At 36.9% G+C, this 22,610-nt stretch overlaps 1 protein-coding gene across 2 annotated transcripts; it reads left to right on the plus strand.

The window, feature by feature from the left end:
* The first annotated feature begins 7,658 nt into the window (after window positions 1–7,658).
* On the plus strand, window positions 7,659–21,781 carry rorca (RAR-related orphan receptor C a). Of its 2 annotated transcripts, XR_007931257.1 has the most exons (11): window positions 7,659–8,032; window positions 13,147–13,232; window positions 14,148–14,289; window positions 14,504–14,959; window positions 15,804–15,925; window positions 16,186–16,318; window positions 16,858–16,965; window positions 17,323–17,433; window positions 17,541–17,653; window positions 17,861–17,946; window positions 18,805–18,951. XR_007931257.1 is itself a non-coding variant. In XM_051903257.1 (10 exons), exons 1-10 carry the CDS (start codon window positions 8,026–8,028, stop codon window positions 18,964–18,966), a joined length of 1,440 nt encoding a protein of 479 aa, XP_051759217.1. In that variant the 5' UTR covers window positions 7,660–8,025; the 3' UTR covers window positions 18,967–21,781. The 2 variants fall into 2 exon arrangements, 1 of the variants encoding a protein (XP_051759217.1); XM_051903257.1 differs by lacking the exon at window positions 17,861–17,946 and having other exon boundaries at window positions 7,660–8,032; window positions 18,805–21,781.
* The last annotated feature ends 829 nt before the right edge of the window (window positions 21,782–22,610 follow it).

Genomic DNA, 22,610 nt, shown 5'->3' on the forward strand with positions numbered 1-22,610 from the left:
AACTGGGTGATTTAAAAGCTGGAGTGCAAATAATAGCTAACCAAATTACATGACCAAGGCCATTATCTATTCAGCTTACCTAAGAAGATTATGATGTGCATTCATCATTTCAAACAAATAATGACAGATGAATGGTGTGAAAAATGATCATTGTCGAAGAAAATGACCAGCGTATGCCCATTGAAATGGCTGCTATGTAATTAACAGTTTTCTCTGGATAGAGAGCCGAGCAAAGTGTCCACAGAGGATGGAAGAAAAAAAATGACTTCACAAGTTTATTGCTTTGTGATAAGGGATAAAAGAAGGGAGGGAGGGAGACATGAAGAGACAGAGATGGACAGACAGTGTGACCCACACTTCCTTCAGGCAACAAGGGAAATAGAAAGATAGTGGAACTAGGACACAAGGGACAACAGAAGTGAAGGATAAAAAAGAAGGGACTTGGGAGGGACGGATAGTGATGATGTTCAAAGTGATACTAAATTAAATTTCCACTTCAATCTGTAAAATATTCTCCAGTATTGCTGTCCTTTGGTCTTCTCTGAAAGAGAAACTATGTAATAAACTAGGTGACTTTAATGAACCCAACTAAAACCTGAACTGAATTTTCCAAATGAGTTTTAAGTATTGAAGTTTTATTTTAAGTATTTTTTTAGTATACAGATTTGAGCTCACAATTTTACATGACCTTTGCAAAACGTCTGTCCAGCACTGCAGCTGCAGTCAACAAATGGGTGGAAGTCGTGTGAGTCATTGTAAGCGTGTGCGTTTCTGGTGGCGTGGCGTTCGTATGTGTGATTTTCAAAAGTAGGTCAGTCATGGTGGACATTGGGTGCCATGCTGATTCATAGAGAAACAAAAACATGGTTGTCATGTTAACGAGCGCCTGTATGCCCACCTATCATGATTGCTGAGCTAACAAGCTGTTGAAACCCTTGTGGCTTGTTAAAGCAGAACAACATGAACTTTGGTATACTGTAGACGTGTTCTACTTTGATTATAAGGAGATATAATATATTGATCTATTGAAATTTAACAAAAGGTTACAATGCAAAATGAACCAATAATGTAGACTTCCGAAAAGTTGTTCATATGAAACTTCATCACATTTTTATGACAGTAATTCTCTTTCATCCTGAGTTGGCATTCGGAGTGTGTTTAGGCTGGCATTGTGTGCGTGTATTTGTCAGCATTATGTTCGCCCTTTGGCATTGTTCAGAGAAAAGCAAAGATAAACTTCATATTGAGGGCGTGAATCTCTACGTAAACGGCCAGGCTTAGTAGCATCCGTGTGTTTGATAACGATGCCAATTTCAAAGACCTTTTTCCGGCAGCATTTACGGGAACTGCTGTTTACCATAGAGACAACAATATAATTTTTTCTACATATCAGATAGCAGGTGATAAAAGATATCAGCTGTCACGAGAGCTATAGACAACAGGTCTATTAACTTGGGAGTGTCATTGGAGGAAGTAACTTGGTATCTGAGCTGGTGTTCGTATAGGGCATGTAAGAAAAGGACAGGAGAAGAGATGTGGTACCATTAGAGAGGAGAACAAGTGAGTAAGAGACCTGACCTTCAGTAGTGGCCATTCATTACAGTGAAGACAGTCATGCCATGCCTTTCGTTGTCATGACAGCAGAGTGGCAAACATGAAAGACTGGCCATTGTCTTCCTTCACATCCCCATCTAAGAAAGCAAGACCACTATTATTTTTCTCACAAATAATTTATCAAAAAATACCTATACTACAGTTAAAAAGTCTGGGGTCTATGTGATTTTTTTTATGTTTTTGAAAGAAGTCTCTTATGCTCACCAAGGCTGCAATTATTTGATCACAAATACAGTACAAACAGCATTATTGTGAAATATTAAAATTTTCAATTTTAAGATATTTTAAAATGTAATTTACTCCAGTGATGGCAAAGCTGAATTTTCAGCAGTGATTACTCCAGTCTTCAGTGTCACATGATCCCGAAATCGTTCTAATATGCTGATTTGGTGCTCAAGAAACATTTCTAGTTATTATTATCAATATTGAAAACAGTTGTGCATCTTAAAGGGATAGTTCATCCAAAAATTAAAATACGGTCATCATTTACTCACCCTCAAGTTGTGAGTTTTTTCTTCTGTTGAAAACAAAAGAAGATATTTTAAAGAATATTGCTAACCAGACAGCTGACGGTAGCCATTGACTTTCATAGTATTTTTCCCCCTACTATGAAAGTCTTCTTTTTAGTTCAGCAGAAGAAAGAAACTCATACTGGTTTGGAACAACATAAAGGTGAGTAAATGATGACCGAATTTTCATTTTTGGGTAAACTATCCCTTAAATATTTTTATCAAAACTGTTATATATTTTTTCACGATTCTAAAACCCTTTAAGGCTGGCCCACAATAAGAGATTTTTTAAAGTGTTTGCGGACAAAGGTACCTCACGAAACTGATTTCAGACAGACTTCTGAAGCAGAGTAACGGTTTAATGATCTACAGCTAAATAGAGAGAGCTTTGGTGATAACTAAGAAAATATTTCATTACTACAATAGTAATTTCTTGCTAGAAATGACATCAAAAGTGGAAAACGTTGGTCAAAAGCATACATTTACACACAAACTGACCAACAACCGCAACTTTCAGATGCCATCTTTCATTTTAGCTCAACTGTCACAGAATGGAACGCACAGGATTGTGTTGATATCCCACAATCCTGTGCGTTCCATTCTGTGACAGTTCAAAAAAAGAGAAAGAGAAGAGGCCTTCAAAACTCGATCAGATAAAGCTATCTCAGGAGACATGATGTGAAGCTAACACTGGATTCAGATGTGCCCTGATGCCTTCCTACTTTGGAATGCATCCTTCGAAGGCAGCATTTTTAAGATTTTGGTTGCAGCCGCTTTTTACAGAAAATTTGGGGGAGAAAAAAGGAAATTATTTGGATGAAGTGGTTCAGAGTGCCAAAATCACATGATTTCAGTAAACAAGGCTTCATTACTTCATAAGTGTTTTGAAACTTCAATAGTTCACGTGACTTAGGCAGTTTGATACGCGCTCCGAACCACTGATTCGAAACAAAAGATTCGTAAAGCTTCATAAAGCAGTGTTTTGAAATCGCCCATCACTAGATATTGTGGAATAAAGTCGCTATTTTGTTATTTTTGGCACACAAAAAGTATTCTCGTCGCTTTATAATATTAAAGTTGAACCACTGTAGTCACATCAGCTGTTTTAAGTATGTTTTTAGTAGCTTTATGGGCATTGAAAAAGGGAGTGTTGATGCTGGCAATGCAGGCCTCACTGAGCCATCGGATTTTATCAAAAATATCTTAATTTGTGTTCCGAAGATTAACGAAGGTCTTACGGGTGTGGGACGACATGAGGGTGAGTAATTAATGACATAATTTTCATTTTTGGGTGAACTAACCCTTTAACACACATAATATAAGATAAGATAATCTGAATAGAGCCATCAAGATAATTGGGACTTTACCTAGGATTGTCAGAAAGGGAGAATTGGGCCCAAAATCGACCTGATTATCTTGTAGTGTGTGGGTGCCTTTAGTCATCATATAACTTGTTTATAACTTGTTCAACTCGTACACCGCACCAATTTTATTCCATTTCACTGTCCTTAACTTGATTTTGTTTTTATGATGACGTTATATCTGCTGACGTATTGTATATCCACCAGAGAGGATGCCATCTGCGGCTGTCTGTCCCTCAAGAAATAATTTGCGCAGCTTGTGTTTACTTGAGTGAGTAATATATGTTCATTTGGACCAGAACTGTAATCCGTGCAACACTGGTATGCAAGTCACTCATTTATTTTCAAGTAGCGCCATCTGAAATTTTCTTAATGATACTGAGGATGCCCTGCAGGAGCCTCCCGAGATTAAGATGATTATATATTGTTGCTCATTAGTTTCATTTGAGACATTCAAGAAAAGTATGAAAATGATCCATTGTACGTGGCAGATGAGTAACGAGATAATCATCTCTTTGTAATATTCTCAATAATTAGAGATGAGTCAACAAAGACTCATGTCTTCATGTGTTTAGCTGCGAAACAAAATGGCCAGACGATGCAATTCTGCCCATCTGGGAAGAGACAGACCATGGAAACCATGAGCAATGGTATGTGAAGGAAACTTTAACAGGCCCAAGACGACTGGTTTGGAATAAACACAAACTTCAATTCTGAAAGTCTCCTAGGACAGAAGGATTCATTCAGGAACATTTTTTCCTATAATATAATGTAGTTTATATAATGTAATTGAAGTAATAGGGATTTTAAAGGGGTATTTTTAGTCTCGGTGAAGATTACTAGGGGAGCTGTAGAAGGGAGGAGAGGAGAAAGGAACAGAAGATGAAAGGAGAAGAGTATGTTGGAGGATAGGATGGGCTGGGTAAAACTGGATTACACCCTCACACAGAGAAAGAGAGGGATTATCCAGCCTCTGAAAGAGAAGAGGAGTCAGCGGATTAAGCAGATAACGAAGAGGAGTGGTGAGGCGATTACGCTGATGAGAGCTGGATTCTACAATAATCCCTTCTGAAAAAACAACATTTTATCGACTGCCAAACACACTAGCGCTGATTGTTAATATATTCCTCCATAACCTCATCCACTCAAATTCATTTGCCATTAGATCATAATGCAGTTCTAATCTCGCTTTACAGTAAAATTCTTGTAGTTTTCCAGCAGACGTTTAAAATAAATGTTGCTTCATTCACTGTCTCTCCGTGTGCCTCTATCTAATGTCAGCCCCCCTCCCTTCTCGCTCTGAGCGAGCAAGCTCTAATTTAAGAGACCGTGGTTATATAAGGCAGATGGTCAGGAGGTCAGCGATATGTGTGTGTGTATGTGTCACATAGAGAAAAAAAAATTCTTTGAATGAAAATATACAATTCAAGACTGCAGGAAGGTAAGGAAGAGACCCTGAAACAGGAAGAGACATCCAAACAGAAGAATAATGAAAAGGGAAGCAATGCTTGAGCGGAAACGTTCGTATATTTACCCCAAGGGAGGTCTGTTTTGACAACGCTGCACAAACACTGCTAGAAAGATTGATTTTCCTGGTGCTCTGAAACAGAGAGTTTGATTTAATGCATAAAAAAGGTGTAGATGAGACAAAGTCTGAGGAATAAACATGGTTCATATTGATAGGTGAGCATCATTCAATATAAAGGGGCATAAATATAAAAAAAGAGAGATAATAGACAGAAAGAAAAGGAGTGGCTGCACAGGAGGGAGTGACAAAGCTTTCTGTCAGCTTCTATGTGTTTCCGCTGTTCCACTAACCTACTTACTATAATCTCTTCTCTCCTCATTTCATAATTGAGGCTCCCTGGTTACATCATATCCCTTCTATCTTCCGCACACTTTCATATGTCCTGTTATTACATCCCCCACACTATTATTGTCATTGTTAGAATGGCTTCCTGAAACAAAGTCAGTCTCCCTAGAGCCTTCTTTCACACTTTGCTTCATCTTTGCTTCATTTCCTTATCTACACTCAAGATGTTCTCAAAAATTGTATTTAATTTTGATAGCATTCTTTGAGACATAAGAAGGGTTTTATGCCATTCAAAAATATTTGCCCAACGCTCATGCACATCCAGTGCTGGTGTATCTAGATAAGAGCTCTCCATATATTCAATATGGATGTCAGCCTGTAGGCTACATCATGCATTTATCCAACATCAGATGAGTTTTTGATCCAATATACAGGTGTTGGCATGTCTATCTAAAAGCTTGTGCATACCGTACCAGTCAAAAGTTTGGACACATTACTATTTTTAATGTTTTTTAAAAAAGAAGTCTCTTATGCTCATCAAGCCTGCATTTATTCGATCAAAAATACAGAAAAAACTGTAATATTGTGAAATATTATTACAATTTAAAATAATGGTTTTCTATTTTAATATGCTTTAAAATATAAATTATTTCTGTGATGCAAAGCTGAATTTTCATCAGCCATTACTCCAGTCTTCAATGTCACATGATCCTTCAGAAATTATTCTAATATGCTGATTTATTATCAATGTTGGAAACAGTTGTGCTGCTTAATATTTTTTATAACCTGTGATGTTTTTTTCAAGATTCTTTAAATAAATAAAAAACTAAAAAGAACAGCATTTATTTAAAATATAAATCTTTTGTAATAATATACACTATACCATTCAAAAGTTTGGGGTCAGTAATTTTTTTTCTTTCTTTTTTTTTTTTTTTTTTTGAAAGAAATTAATATTTCTATTCAGCAAGGATTTGGTAAATTGATAAAAAAGTGATAGTAAAGACTTATATTGTTAGAAAAGATTCCTGTTGTTCTTTTTAACTTTTTATTCATCAATGAATCCTGAAAAAAGTATCACAGGTTCCAAAAAAATATTAAACAGCACAATTGTTTCCAGCATAATAACTGATAATAACTGAGTATCAAATCAGCATATTAGAATGATTTCTGAAGAATCATGTCACACTGAAGACTGGAGTAATGATGCTGAAAATTCAGCTTTGCATCACAGAAATAAAGTATATTTTGAAGTATATTAAAACAGAAAACCATTGTTTTAAATTGTAATAATATTTCACATTATTACTGTTTTTTCTGTATTTTGATCAAATAAATGCAGGTTTAAGAGCATGAGAGTCTTCTTTCAAAAACATTAAAATGTAATGTGTCCAAACCTTTGACCAGTACTGTATTTGCCATCATAACGCCCATGTTTCTTTCTCCGTCAGCATTTTTCCGTCAACACTGTATTTTTGGAGTGATTATGATTAAATGTTATTTGAAGAGAATAAGACCAATTTTAATTATTAAAACCACAAATTGACCTATAAAACTTTAAAACTTATCTATGGGTTACATCTCTGCTCAACATGCTTCTTATGCTTCTATTCTAGCATTTAATGCATTAAAAGCATTTATGTCATTGAGTTCTCCCTTGGATTATTTTCTTTGGCTTGTTTTATTCTCATTTGTAAGTCGCTGTAGGTCAAACATATGCTAAAAGATTAAATGTAATTGATTCATATAGGTGTGGCTTTAGTTGGCTGTAATTTAGGCTACCATTTGACTATCCTGGATTTACTGAAAAATATGTAACATGTATGGAAATTTGCTAACTGTGAAAAATATAGTAGCCTAAACATGTCAAAACGACCTGAAAGCATATTAGGCCTAATACTGTACAGATCTCTTCCTTTTTAATATTGCGTTAAACTGTTTTTACTGACCATATGAAAGAAAGAAACACGCAAAGAAATACACTGTCAGCAAAACAATAACAATGCTGGACTGGTTTGTTTTAAACCAATAAAAATGTAGGCCTATTTACATCACTTACTCTGGCTTTTTCACCTTATTTTTGAATGATTTGACTATTTATCAGGTACAATTGTGTTGAAAGCCTCAGTAGCAGTCAATTAAAGCACATTTGGTTCTGTGAGGAAGGAAAAGAAAGCTGTGATTTTTTTTCCACCGGGCGCTGTGCTGTAATCGCAAACAATCGCAGCCGCAGGAACCGCGAGCCCGCGAGAGATTCCCACGATACTGTTGTGGTGACACACTGCCACACTTTCCCACGCGCGCTCGAGCTCTGGCACACGGATCCTCCTTAAAGCGCGTGTCCGAGTGCGGGAGCGCGCGCCGCTGCCTGGGGGCACGAGGCGGGCCAGTGAAGCGAGATCATGTGAGAGTCCACGCGCCGAAAGTAGGTTAGACTACAGAGAAGCGCAGAAGCAGAGAGGGAAAGAGAAGAAGAGGGCATCATTTTATTGCATAGCTGACAAGAGCGCGCATTTACGCAGGGAAAAAAAAGCCTATGATGGAGCGGAATTTACTCTGAACAACCGGATAAGAAGAGCAAGTAGGCAGTGCAATAACTTATGAGGTTTAGTTGTTATTGTCTTACAACTGCTCTGTTTTGGAGTTTTAAAATTTTCACCTGAGTTTTACTTTCGGCGCTGTTCAAATGTGCTGGAGTTATATTATCATTCGCAGATAATATAGCATCAAAATGAGAGGTAAGTTAAAGAAAAATGCATTTATATAAACAAAATAATACTGTCACTTTGACAGCGATGGTAGTGATTGGGTTTGCTTTGATGTTGCACGAACTGCGCAAAGTCTTAACCAAAGTAAAGCACGAGCGAGCGCGCAAAAATATCGCTCAGATAATCTGCAACTGTTGGTTGTTTGTAACATATGTTTCTTCACTACTTTGATGGTTTATCGCCACTCAGACATATACCGAATATAACCAGTACACGGAAATCATAAACTTTGCATAGCTCTGTTTGGTTTCTTCACTTGCAAGCGTGAAAGGGAAGCGATGAGCGTCATGTAGGAAACGTCTCTCTGTGTTGCCACGTCCGCTTTTTATAAGCCACTTTGGGATTGTTTTTCTTTCATAAATTCTCATAAATATGGCCAGTTAATGTTTTGGCGTTTTTGTCAGAATATAGTCGCGCATGTAAATATGTAAATACATACTTTGGCTAAATATATGGGAATGAAAGATGTGTATTTAATAAGTTAGGTAGCCAGTTGTATGTGAAACATTTTGATTATTTTTAAAGGGATAGACTTATTGAAATGACGTATTTTGCAGCAAGTTACAACTTAGACTTGTGTAGCTAATTGATGTTTTTGCTAGAATAAATCAACTATTTAAATTAAGCAATTCTCTTTTCTCCATTATTTGCTTATTTTGAGGGGAAAATGGCAAGTTGTTTATTATGTATTTTATTAGACCAGGCTGTGTGTTTTTCTTGCGAGATTTGGCAACACTCGTCTCACTGTAGTTACTGTTAACTGCCGCTAAGCGTTATCTTATTATGTAAGAATCAAATAACGTATTTGAAAATGCTTAAAATGTATAAATCACTAGGTATTGTTATTTTAACTGTATGCTTACTTAATGGAAAGTTCAAATACTGCATTATGGTCGTGCGCAAAGTTGATATGCCTTTGGTCACGTATGTATAAGCTCTTAACCGCCATGTTGAACTTGAGCTCCGCTGAATGTTACTGTCTTTATCGTGATAAAGCTTATCACTAAGTTCAGGTTAGACTCTCTGCATGTCAGTATGTTAGCTGTTGGGGCACAGGGAGTGGGGGTGTATCTTCTGCGTGTTGTTGTTTTTCAGTCTCAGCATGGCCGCTGGTGTGACAGTATATCTGCTCCATTGACCTACTTCTGTCATTGAGGATTACACAGCATATTACAGCACTGAGAGATCAGGGCGCGAATTGGTCAGTTTTAAGATCGGTTAATTGCTTTCCTTATTGCCATCTTATTTTAACCTTTACCCAGTGCTGAATCTCAGCATGCCAAACAGCGTGATGGCAAACGGGATACAGACGTTAAACCTGAAATGCTGTATGAAGGAAACAGCGCCTGCTTTGGTGCGAATGCGTAACAACAAGGGCTCAGTCAAGCTTAGTTGCGTGTGACTTCAGATATATTAACTGTAATAGAGATTGTAATAGTGTTTTTAAATCCTAATAATGTTATATTCTGGAATTAGTTATATTTATGCGTTGCCACTGGAATGTACAGACTATTGTAAGAGTTTCATCACTGAAATTCCCAGAATGTGCTGAATAAGTAAAAATGAGTGTTATATATTCAGTGTGTTTCTTTTGACTTTATTCATGGTCCAGAGGAAAGACACTTTTCTACATGCAGAGTGCTGTAGCTTATAAGCCACCATGGCTTTGAAGACTTAGGCAATGAGCAGTCTATAAATGAATGCTGAGCAGCTTAATGCAGTGGCACTTTGACACCTGCCCATGGAGTTTCCATTCATTTAAACCACAACTTAAGCCCAGGCAATGGGAGAATATGACCAGCCACTTGATCCATGAGGGATTAAAATCAACTTTTGCACGAAAAAAAAGTCAAGATTTTCAGGAGTTTTCTCAGAGAATGGTTTAACAATAAGTTAACCCATTGAACCAAAAATTATTACACACCTAAGGTGTATTGTTATGGTGTTTTAGTTAATACATCTTAAATAAAATCATATTTCTCCATGGCTCATTAATAATAATAATGACCAAACAATTTTCATCATCTTAATATTTTCATACAGATCGTATGTACAAAATACAAGTTGTATTTTGAATAAGACTTTTATTGCTTTCTAATCCCTGCAGGCATCAAGATAATTAATGCCCATCAAGAGTTACCTTACACTCCCTATCAGCTCATGTTTTTCAACTTGGTGTTGTTACTTATACCAAAGAATTACTCAATCCCTCTGTGCATATTTAAAGAGAGTCTTGCGGTGTCATTCCACAATATCAATTTACTTAGTATAGGTAGGTCACTTTTAAGTGATGTGTGGGAGAGGAAAATCATTACTGCTGACCACAAAACTGCTTTGAAATCTCACGTACGCGTAAGCGGATGCAAATGAGAACCTGTTTGCGTGAGATCAAAGCAAACTTGCTGGTGGGGACGCAGAACAGGCTCTGAAATTTGCTCTAATATGGACTACGCACACAAATCTCACAGGTTAGCTAAACACTCTTATGCAAATGCAAAGTGCATGGCAAACGGGACCTTTGGACATTGCCGAACAAAGTTGTTTGATTATGTGAGATAAAAGGGCAAAGTCTCTGCATTTGTCTTGGGTTTTTCCCAGCATCACGCAGTGAAACTGCTGACTGGTGTTCGATGGACTGACATACTGACTAAGTGACATCGAGTGGCCCAAAGAGAGGAGATAAGAAGAGCTAGATTACTAACCCCAGCTTGCCCGATAAACATAGCACTCTAATAAATCTCCTCTTAATTAGTTTTTCGTCAATCTGTGTTTGCCTCCGGCTTCTACAGCAGTGCTAAGCAAACATGGGCTGTTTGATATACTTTTCATTTGACTAAGTGTTATGGGAGATTGGCTTGACATGTTATGAATAATGGCATTAAAAAGATGTATTAACTTTTTTTAGGTTATAAAGGGAGATGTTTACCTTTATACACAGCCTAAATGTCGAAGGTCAGGAGACTGTATTACCAAAACAACAGGCAGGGATCTTTTTGGTGATTCTGTCATCCTTTTTGACCTAAAATATTTAATCAATGATATATTTATTCTCATTTTTCATTAATAAATTGACCAGAATTCATTGATATTATGCCAAAAAGAAGTCATACTTCCTTGTAGTCAGTTCAGTGTGCTTTTACCTGTCATTTTACAACGTGAGAGTCGCAATGTGAAAGGTTTCGTTTTGTATTATGAATGCGTGTGTGTATATAAAAACATGTCTGACACATAACATGGTAAAACCAATGCTTGATAAATTCAACCTCCAGCCACCATGCACAGAAGCCATAGCTTAAAATAGTTTTATGTGAGAGCTCCGAGACAGCTGGGACTGTGCTCAAATTCTTGACAGGCTGCCACATGTTGAGGGCAAGTGTAAGTTACAGTGCCCTTAATGAGTGTACTGTTACTGTAGATATTTCAAATGTGCAAAAGTCATAAATCAGGCCCATGCCATTACATAAAATGTGCCTCTTGATCTTATGTCTCAGATAAAAAGGTTAATCAAAGTTGCTTATAGAGGCTTTGATTTGTCTGAAACTAAAATGACTGATTTTCCTGATAATATGATGGTCTTTGATTTTACGGTTCCACCTTAAACATGCAAAGAGAGGGGGAAAAAAAGGAAAAACAAAAAAATGTAATCAGATTACAGCGCTTGTGAGGCTACAGCACAAGCGCCTCCCTCGGCTCAGTAGGAAAGTGTGTCAGTAGAACAGCTCAGCCACATAGCCTGACCGTGCTACGCAGGTGAGTGGCATGTGAGCGGGCGAGTCAGAATCAAAGCTACTCTGTCACGAGCCAATGGGAACGTGGGAGGGGCGGGATGGAGGAATGCTCGTCACTGCGTTGCTAGGGTGATCTCCTCTGAATGAGTGTGTTCATGGAATGTAGCCAGACAGCAGTTATATAACACAGGGAAGGTGGGGGCCAGGGGCTCAGAATGGGGTAGAAGGAAAGAGAGCGAGCAAAAAAGAATGAATATGTTCCATTTAGTAATTTCACTGCCATATTGCATTATGGAATAAACTTTATTTTCTTACTCAGTGTCTGAAAAGTGCTTCAGGAGATTGTTTATCAACCTAGCTTCTGGATTTGTCAGGCAGACGTGTCTGTCCTTTCCTCTCTTTTTCCCCGCTCTCGACCTCCATTGCTCACATGTGACGCACGCATCAGCTTGCGTTCGGCCTGAAGTGTGAGTCCTCATGTCATTATCCCTGGACAGCCGGTTCTCTTTGTCACAACACATTAGCCGTTACCTAAGATATTGCATCATTGCGTAAAATATATTAATGACATTTCCTACATCCAGATCACCTGAGAGGACCATGTTGCCTTGAAATAACCTTTTTTGGGATTCATTCTGTATCATCTGACTCATCTGCAATAGGTAAAAGTTGTTAACCTTAGGCCACTCCAAATAAATGCTATCGACCTGCTATTCAGGGAATGGTGTTTCTACTTGGATAAACAGTATCATGAAAAGAACAGCTTGTTTGACTGTTCAGCATTTTGGTGTATATACTCAGTTTTGTTTGGTTCTAAGGCACTCTTTGCACTCAAAGGCGCTATTCATGAACCTGCAGCTGTTTATAATTCCCACACAGAGCATCACAATCCGCTTAATTCCAGCGCAACTGTGCCAAGCAGAGAGCAAGCTTTGTTTATAAAGCTGTTTTTGATTCTGTAGTCCAAGGACTTGTGTTATTATGTCATCCTGAGTGGGTCAAAACCTTGAGTCTTTGAATATGAGCTGTAGCGCTTGACCCCGCTCATTGTGCATTAGCTGTTCATTATTACTATTGAAAGAATATAACACTAGCAAAGTTTCCACGTCCCTGTGAGAGTCAAACCAGACCTTCAGGCTCTGTGCCGGCCTAGATTTCTTTTATGTTATTGAACGATTGCTCAAAGATCAATGGGTCAAACAAAGAGCGCTGCTGTAGCTCGCTTTAGAACTGTTATGTAGATAGCGGATGGCTTTCAATGCTTTGTGCTTTGAGCCAGGACTCTTCTATAGGCTGTGTGCTGGATAAGTGTAGGATAACTCTAGCTAATGTTTCAACCATTTCTCCCTCTCTTAGCTCAAATCGAAGTAATCCCATGCAAGATTTGCGGGGACAAGTCATCGGGCATCCACTATGGGGTGATCACTTGTGAAGGCTGCAAGGTAAGTGAGCATCCTTTCAGTCATCTTTCCTTTTGCTCAGTAAGGCTTAAAGGGATGTTTCACCCAAAAATGACAATTCTATCATTTATTCACCCTGATGTCATTCCAAATGTGTCTTTCTTCTGTGCAACACAAATGAAGATGTTTTTGTCCACACGATAATAGTCAAAAGGGGCCTAAAACAACACTGAACCCCCTTGACTTTCATTATATGGACAAAGAACTGACATTTTTAGAAATATCATGTTCCATATAAGAAAAAAAACATACAGGTTTGTAACATGAGAGTGAGTAAATGATGATAGAATTCATTTTTGAGTGAGCTAATTTTTTAGGAGACCTACAATTCTTAGAGTTAGTTTAAAGGTTTCTGTTGATCGGTTTTCCATTAAATTTTCCCGTTGCTTGAGATAAAAAAATAAACAGTGTCAAAGTATACAAGACTTGTTGAAATTCAGAGCACCTTGTAGTTACACCCTGATGACGTCTTCATACTGTTCCCTGAAACAGTAAACAATACAACCTCTTTATCTGATTGGCTTTCTGACCAGTCAGAAATCTCAGTCAGCTTGTATTTGACCACAGGACACAGTCTGTGCAAGAGCTGATCTAGAGTTTCTAGTGCCTGAAAGTCTCAATTTGTATTGAACCACATTACTCATCCATGTTTTCGAACCACCATGACACATGGCATTAATAAATCATGATATAACTTCAGTGGTGGCTGAATCCATACAGATAGTCCTTGCGATTCCAAGACTTTGAAAACAATTAAGTTTTAGAGTTAATTTAAAATGTAACAATGATTTTATAATGTAATCCTTGATGTAAGATTTAATTCTTAATTTAGGAACATAAAGGAAATGGAAATGTAGCCTCTTCTTGACCTTTTTTCTCCCTTTTTCATTCATCAAGGGCTTCTTTCGCCGAAGTCAGCAGAACAATGCGATTTACTCTTGCTCGAGGCAAAGGAACTGTCTTATTGACCGAACCAATCGCAACCGCTGCCAGCACTGCCGTCTACAGAAGTGTCTGGCACTGGGCATGAGCCGCGATGGTGAGTCTAATCTTACTTGAGGGAATTTTCTGCTGGAAGTGGAGTCTCCTTGAGTCTTATTAAACACCGCTATGGTCTCAATGTGAATGTAAGGACTTTGTATAGCCAATGGCCACTGGCTATATGTGGTGTAATTTTTTAACTTGCTTTTCAGTTCTTATCAACAATCAAATTTAACATTGTCTTTCTTTCAACACCCCTTTTTTCTCTGCAGCGGTGAAGTTTGGCCGCATGTCAAAAAAGCAGCGCGACAGCCTCTATGCCGAGGTTCAGAAGCACCAGCAGTCCCAGGAGCGGGCAGGGGGTCTGAGCAATGGTGTACCCGGTCACACTGGTGATGAGGCCGGGGAGAACGGCAGCAGCCACGGCCGGGCCTACAGCCGGGGCTCCAGCACCACCCTTAGCGACCTGGATGACATAACCACGCTACCAGACGGTCTCCTGTTTGATCTGCCGCTCACACCAGAGGAAGCTGCCGACTACTGCAGCCTAGAGCTGCTGGGGGGAAGCGGTGGCAGCAGTTCGTCCTCCCAAAGTTCTCCTGAGCCCAACAGACATGAATTTAGTGATGTGACACACATCAAACACGAGTACCAGACCCTGCATGAATCGGGACTCTTCACTCGCTCATTACTTAACCCACCTGAAGGCTGTTCCTTGATGGAAATTGGTTAGTAGTACACTGTGATATTAGGAATGTATATTTTATTTTATTAACTACTGTTCAAAATTTGAGGGTCATTAAGATTTTTTTAATAATTTGAAAGAAGTCTCTTTCTCATAAAGGCTGCCTTTTTCATTTAAAAACAGTAATACTGTGAACTATTATTAAAAATTCAAATAACTGTCTTGTACTCTGTTTTGCAAAGCTAAATTTTCAGCAGCCATTGCTCCTTAAGTGTCACATGATCCTTCAGAAATCATTCTAATATGCTGATTTGGTGCTCAAGAAACATTTCTTATTATCAATGTTGAAAACCGTAAATTTATAGTAACCATTACAAAATTTTTTCAGGATTTTTTTTATCGTACTGACCCCAAACATCTGAAGGGTATAATGATTATTGTATATGTATTTTATTGAAATTATAAGTAGATCATTATTTTTATGTAATGACGCATAACTGGCAGAAATTAAAATTCTATCTAATACTATTTTTTTGTAATAAAAATAAAATAAAAAGTACTATAAAACGAAAATTAATGAAAATCAATCAGTTTTAAATACTAAACATTATATTTAACAGTGTTATAAATGTTAAAAATATTTAATAGTTTTAACTATTTAAATGTATTTAAATATGTAATAATTTTTATTAACTTTAAGTGAGCGATGTAAATGAGCATGTACAATTAAGTATCGAATATCGACTGACTTATACCAATAAATTCACTAATAAAATCACTAATATCTGTCAATATATCATGGTATCTCTACATGCTTCCATAGTTCACAAACTTTATGTGAAGATGTTATACATGGTTAAAATTGTAAAAATGTACGTTTCCTTTAGAACGGATTACACAGAACGTGGTAAAATCCCACATCGAGACAAGTCAGTACAGCTCAGAAGAACTGAAGAGATTGGCTTGGACCCTCTATACACCTGAGGAGATACGTGTCTACCAAAACAAGGTATCTGTCAAATGCCAATGAGATGCATCACACTTTCTAATGCCATGGGGTGTAACGGCATGTTTTATGATATGTACATTGTGTCCTAGCAATTACCCAACCTTACATTCCACATAAATTAATCCCATAGAATACAATAATTCCTAGTTCTAATTTTTTTAAGAGCCTAATTAAAGTGGATTAAAAAGTACGTCAAATGCATGTCATTATTGCGGTCAGAATGTGGGTGGAAGAGTCTAACATATATTTCCTTATTCAAGTCGACAGAGTTGTTGTGGCAGCAGTGTGCTGTGCACATCACGAACGCCATCCAGTATGTGGTGGAGTTTGCCAAGCGTATATCTGGATTCATGGACTTGTGTCAAAATGACCAGATTATCCTTCTGAAAGCAGGTCAGCATCAACTCTGTGCAGGACAGCAACCAAATCAGATACTGTTTTCCACATTAGTGAATACTTGCAGTAAATATTCTTAAGTGCCCAGTTTATATCTCTAGTTAAACCTTCTAATACAGTAAATTTACAGTATAATATTTGAGTTTATACCATACGTATTCTTAGTTTCTCATCTGTGTTCTGACAATGGCTCTTTGTCGTTTTCTCTCACCCTCTCTTCCCGTCTGTGTCCTCCCTTTGTGCATTGTGTGGTGTGCATTTTACCCCAATTGTTATTTAAATGAAAACAAAAAATGCTTGTCTTTTTTTTTCTCTCTTTAAAACAACCATCATGCCATTCGATTGAATGTTGACATCACTATTCATCTGTGAAAATGATGACTGTTTTAATGAATCCTCAATTTGAAAACATTTTGTAATTTGTTTTTTGTTTTCCTCTGTGTACGTGTGGAGCATTCGTTTGCCTGTCTCTCCCCTCTGCCTCCCTCTATCCTGCCTTTCCTTTGTCCATCTTCTATGTGGCGCTGACCATCCAGGCTGCTTGGACGTGCTATTGATCCGAATGTGTCGGGCCTACAACCCAATCAACAACACGCTGCTGTTCGATGGAAAGTTCACAAGCCCGCAGCTCTTTAAAGCGCTCGGTGAGTCTCCTCCCTAGACCTTTCGCATAATTTAGCACCCTGTAGCATTTTCAAAGGGCATGTTGGGTACTTGTGTGCAATTAACTTGAGCAATGGTACACCAAGTGCTGTAAAATCATCTAATGAAGTCACGGTTACTCTTTATATAGACCTAAACAAACATCAATTTAAATGGAAATTAGGTAAATTAAAATCTTTCCAGGTCAACAGGCTAAAGCTGGTTGGTTGTCTGTTTACCTTTTCCTTTTTTGTAGGGCAAATTACAATGTTATGATTTTTTTTTTTTTTATGGTTCTCGATTATTACTTTTGCTCTGTTATGTTTCATATGTGTTTTCTGTATTTTTCCTGTCTGTAGGTTGTGATGATCTGGTGAGTGCTGTGTTTGAGATGGCTAAAACCTTGAGCCGGCTACAGCTGTCTGAAGAGGAGATGGCTCTGTTTACTGCCACTGTGCTTCTGTCTCCAGGTACTGTAGTTTTACTATAATGTAAAGTAATCTTTAACTCTTACAGTCTTTCAAATGGATACATAGCCAGACATTTGAGTTTACTCTTCCACTAATGTATTTCACAGACCGACCTTGGTTGACAGATGCCCAGAAGGTGAAGAAACTTCAGGAGAAGGTCTATGTTGCATTGCAACACTGTCTTCATAAAAGTGGTGCCCATGAGGAGAAACTGGCAAAGGTACTTGGAAAAAAATCCAAAGAATGAATGGAAAAGCAAGTTCATACTCTCACAGCTGTTAAATGTGAGAAAAGCAGGACTTTCAAAATAAACATATGCAATTAATAAATATATGCTGTTAACACGATTGTTCAGTTTAACATTTTAACTGTTTTATATTCTGTTTTAATTCTGAAAACTGATCAAAACCTTCTGAATTGACTGCAGAAGATTTGAACTACAAGAGTTCACCCTTCCAAACGTCTTGTTTGGAATACTTTATAAATCAAACCAAGATGGGACATTTAACTAAAGTCAGTTGCATTCTTTTATGGTGAAATTTATTTAGACTTAAATTACATTTTATACAAGTGAGAGTGTCATCCAAGCAAATTTCCCTATAACTTGTTATACACATACAATACCGTTCAAAAGTTTGAAGTCAGTAAGATAATTTTTTGTAAAGATTAAAAAAATAAAATAAATAACAAGGGTGCATGAAACTGATCAAAAGTGACAGTAAAGACATTTATAATGATACAAAAGTGTTCTGTTTCAAATAAATGCTGTTCTTTTGTGCTCATTCAGAGAAAACTGTTTAAAAACTGTTTACTGTCAGAGAAAACTGATTAAATTGTTTTTAACATTGATAATAACAAATGTTTCTTGAGCACCAAATCAGCATATTAGAATGATTTCTGAAGGATCATGTGACATTGAAGACTGGAGTAATGATGCTGAAAATTCAGCTTTTCCACTACAGGAATTTTATTACATTTTAAAATATATTAAAGCAGAAAACAGTTATTTTAAATTGTAATAATATTTCGCAATATTATTGTATTTACTGTATTTTTGATTAAGTAAATGCAGCCTTGGTAAGCATAAAAGAGAGCGTAAGAGAAGAAATAATCGTACCGACCCTAAACTTTTGAACGGTAGTGTATTATTATCATTATTATTACTATCCTTAAAATTCATTAAAGTCCCAAATGCTTTTCACCACAAAAAACATTTACATTACAATATTAAATATTTAATCATTTAATCAAATTATAAAAAATAAATATTTGAGTCATCTGAAAGCCCTTTATTTTATTTTTATTTTTGTAACAATGAAGTCATGTAAGAAAATGTTATATCTGTCTTTTCTTTTTCTATTTTCTCAATAGATGTTGTCCAAATTGCCCATGATGAAGTCTATTAGCAACCTCCATATTGATAAGCTGGAATTTTTCCGCCTCCTTCACCCAGAAACTGCCTACAACTTCCCTGCTCTCTACAGAGAGGTTTTCTGCAGCGAGATCACCTTCCCAGACTCCACTGAGGGCTAACATTCATTGAAGTGTCATAATGGCTCTGATGAGGGGTAGAGAAAGTAAAAGAAAGACAGGGAATGGAAATAGGAGGTAGATGGATATGTGTTTGAAAAAAACCAGCAACACACTGACAATCTTGCACGTTACACTTTAGGACTCCATCTATAACCTCCCTCCTGATGGAGTGATTCACTCCTCTATTTGAACAGGACCCAGATTTCTCATGAGACACTGTTAAATGACAGCAGTCATTTAAGGTGCTGGTTACTATTACTTATGCTACCTACATATAGAGACTCAAACAGAGTACATGATGTATATTTGATTGAAAAGAGTACTCGATTAAACCTAAAGCTCAGATCTCCCTTAAAAATGAAGTGCTTGAAAAGTGGATATTTCCCTGCACCATTTTCAAAGTACTCTTAGGAAGAGAACTATGAATGTAACCCAGCTGACATGTGGCAAAGCCTCAGGATTAAGACAGAATGTATTATGTATTCCTGCCCCATATGTAAAACAAGCTCTTGAGACTTGGTTTCTGTAAAAGAACAGTTTTGAATCCATGAGAAACTGTTTAATGGGACCAATGCATACACGCCTGAGGTCGTAAACGCCGCATGAGCACCTTCGTGTTCACAGACTCAACACTAACATACAGTGCACTGCACAGTGGTGTGTTGTCTTTTGAGCTCTTTATTTTTGCATATAAATTTAAAAGATGCAACTAAACTAACAAAAACCTCATCCTTATTACCCTTTCCCTCTCAAATGCCACTTGGATAAAGATAATATTTTGATATCCTCATTTGATCAGAAACCACATGTATGTAGAACGATAGATGTATTTGAGAATATATTTATAAACAGAGCCTGTAGATAGCATATGTAGGCAGAGGACTAACTAAATAGAAAGTTGCACCTTAGAGTGAATGTTCTCAAGCCCCTTCAAAGACTTTCCAACCATAGCTGTGGAATTCTGGACTGACATGGGGCTGGAGTTGGAATTGGAAAGACATGCTGATACAGGCGGAGAGCACTTAAATACTCCACACAAAAAAGGACTTTGCAGGGGCAGGACTTTGCTGTCGCCCCACAATAGAAGGCGGAAAGACAATGGCACTGTGAGAGAGACTTTCTGCAGTCAGATCCTCCATGTGAGCGTGTAGCAAACCACTCAAACGGAGAACGCAAAGAACACTGAAGTAAGCGGCTAGAAGGAACCATATTTTTTAGAGACAACGGACAACCTGAGCTCGCCGTCAATCGCAAGGATACCATAGAAATGTTGTAATTTGGACTTTTTCTGTTTCAGCTGTGAGGATAAATGGATTCACAGGCCATACCTCATGCTTTGTATTGTATCTGATGTGGGGATCAGTGTTGTGTTGTTGTGTGATTTTTTTTTTTTTCTCGTCATCCCTTTATCCTTTGTGTTCACATATAGCACAACTATTGGTTGACAGAGCCATCAGCTACCCCCCTGAGTTAGGGAATACTATGGTTAGTTTGTGTTCCGAAACTTGCAGTTCAATACAAAGGACAAAAAAAGTATCTGCTATCTGTCCGTGTAATAGCAGCCTCCATTCTTCTGAGTCAGAAAGTCAAGATTGGTCTCAGTGGAGATTTAGGAGTGGAAACAGAATAGCAACTGAAGCTCCAAGGAGGGCTTTTCAAAAACCCTTCAGTGCCCAGTTCTAGCTTTGTGAGATTGCAGGGTATGAAAGATGTTGCGAATGTTAAGTATCAACCTCTAGTTTCCTGACAGTAACAAGCTTGCCTCATTTTTGCACTGCTGGAACAGTGCCTAGCTGTATATTTTCTTGTAAGATTTTATATAGTTGGTATAATACACATTTTCTGGGTGCTTCATACAGTATCATAATGTCTGCTCGTGCAATAATCAGTCTTTCCATTTTTAGTATTGACGGCCCTCACAAGCCAAGGATCTCCTTGGATTTCATAAGCACTCCAGCTCAGATCATTTAACACCTCCTCGCTAAGTTCTGTCTACACTCGAAGTTTTTTTTATTATTTTTTTTACGCTTTTCTAGTATTAACTGACTTCAATTGACGTGTGAAGGCAGAGAAAGATTGTAACAAAGTGCAAGTACTTTGTATAAACCATTTAGATTTTTGTGGAGTGTAATTCGCAGCCCTACAAACTGCCACAAGCGTTCGACCCGTCCTTGAGGGTAGTTCTGGAAGTGTGCGTTTACATCTACACTCAGTCACTCAGGGAGATAGCTGGGTTCTCTGTCCAAAAATGTCTTCAGTTAGCCTAGCAAGACACCTTGCACCAAATAGAAGACCTTAAACCTTGATCACTGTGTACGGTAACTTTTCTTGTGAATGTTAATTGCAGAAGTATCAAAGACTTTTACCCCTGTCTTATATCAGTGCTATTGGAGAACTTTTTCAGTTTGACTTGCTTAAAAAAGAGTTGGATCAAAACTATTTGAATCTAGTGTTGTGTTTTTTATTTGTTTATTTTTGTGATATTTTCTTTCTTCATTTTGGTCATTTTCTGTAACCGCTATTTTCTCACCCTTCTAGTGTCATCCTTTGTCTTGAAGAATTAAAATCCTATTTTTTTAAAGAGCATTTTTAAGCAGAAATTCCCCTAAAAGAGTCCTCATTCTTTGCCATGATCCTTCTGTCGTTTCTGTTTTAACTTTATTTTTAAGTAAATAAATCATATTATAGATTTTAAGGAATATAATTTTATGGTATATTATGGATACAGAGAATAAAACAAACACATTAAAGAGTTATTGTACAATGAGGATTAAACACATGGATTACAGAATGTAATAAAAGTCTTTTTACTTTATACTGAGTGTTTTGTGGCTTTAAAAACTCCTAAATAAACAATCCTGTAAAAATTCTTTTTAATTTAGGCATAAAATTAAAGACATATGACATAAGAATCCCAAAACGTCCCATATATATATATATATATATATATATATATATATATATATGTATATATCTTATGTCATATATATATATCTTATGTCATGTATATATATATATTTATACACTACACTACTATATATATATATATATATATATATATATATATATATATATATATATATATATATATTAGTAGTGTACATTTATTTAATGTTGAACATTTATATGCCATTCTAAGGTTTAGTGCCAGAATTTTTTTTTTTTTTTTTTTTTTTTTTAATAATTAATACTTTTATTCAGCCAGGATGCAATTCAGTGATCAAAAGTGACTGTTAAGACTTTTACATTGTTACAAAAAAAAAAAAAAAAAAAAAACTTTTAAAATAGACGCTGTTCTTTGGAACTTTATTCATCCAAGAAACCTAGAAAATTTTTTATCAGGGTTTCCACAAAAATATTAAGCAGCACAACCGTTTTCAACTGTGAAAATAAGAAATGTTTCTTGAGCACCAAATCAGCAATTAGAATGATTTCTGAAGGATCCTGTGACACTGAAGACTGGAGTAATGATGCTGAAAATTCAGCTTTGCCATTACAGGAATAAATTATTTTCAAAAATATTTAGAAAACATTTTTTTTTTTTTTAATTGTAATAATATTTCACAATATTTTTGTTTTTACTGCATTTTTGATCTGAAATAAATGCAGGCTTGATGAGCATAAGATACTTCTTTCAAGAACAT

This window comes from Ctenopharyngodon idella, chromosome 8, assembly GCF_019924925.1.
Source record: "Ctenopharyngodon idella isolate HZGC_01 chromosome 8, HZGC01, whole genome shotgun sequence".
Classification (NCBI taxonomy): domain Eukaryota; kingdom Metazoa; phylum Chordata; class Actinopteri; order Cypriniformes; family Xenocyprididae; genus Ctenopharyngodon; species Ctenopharyngodon idella.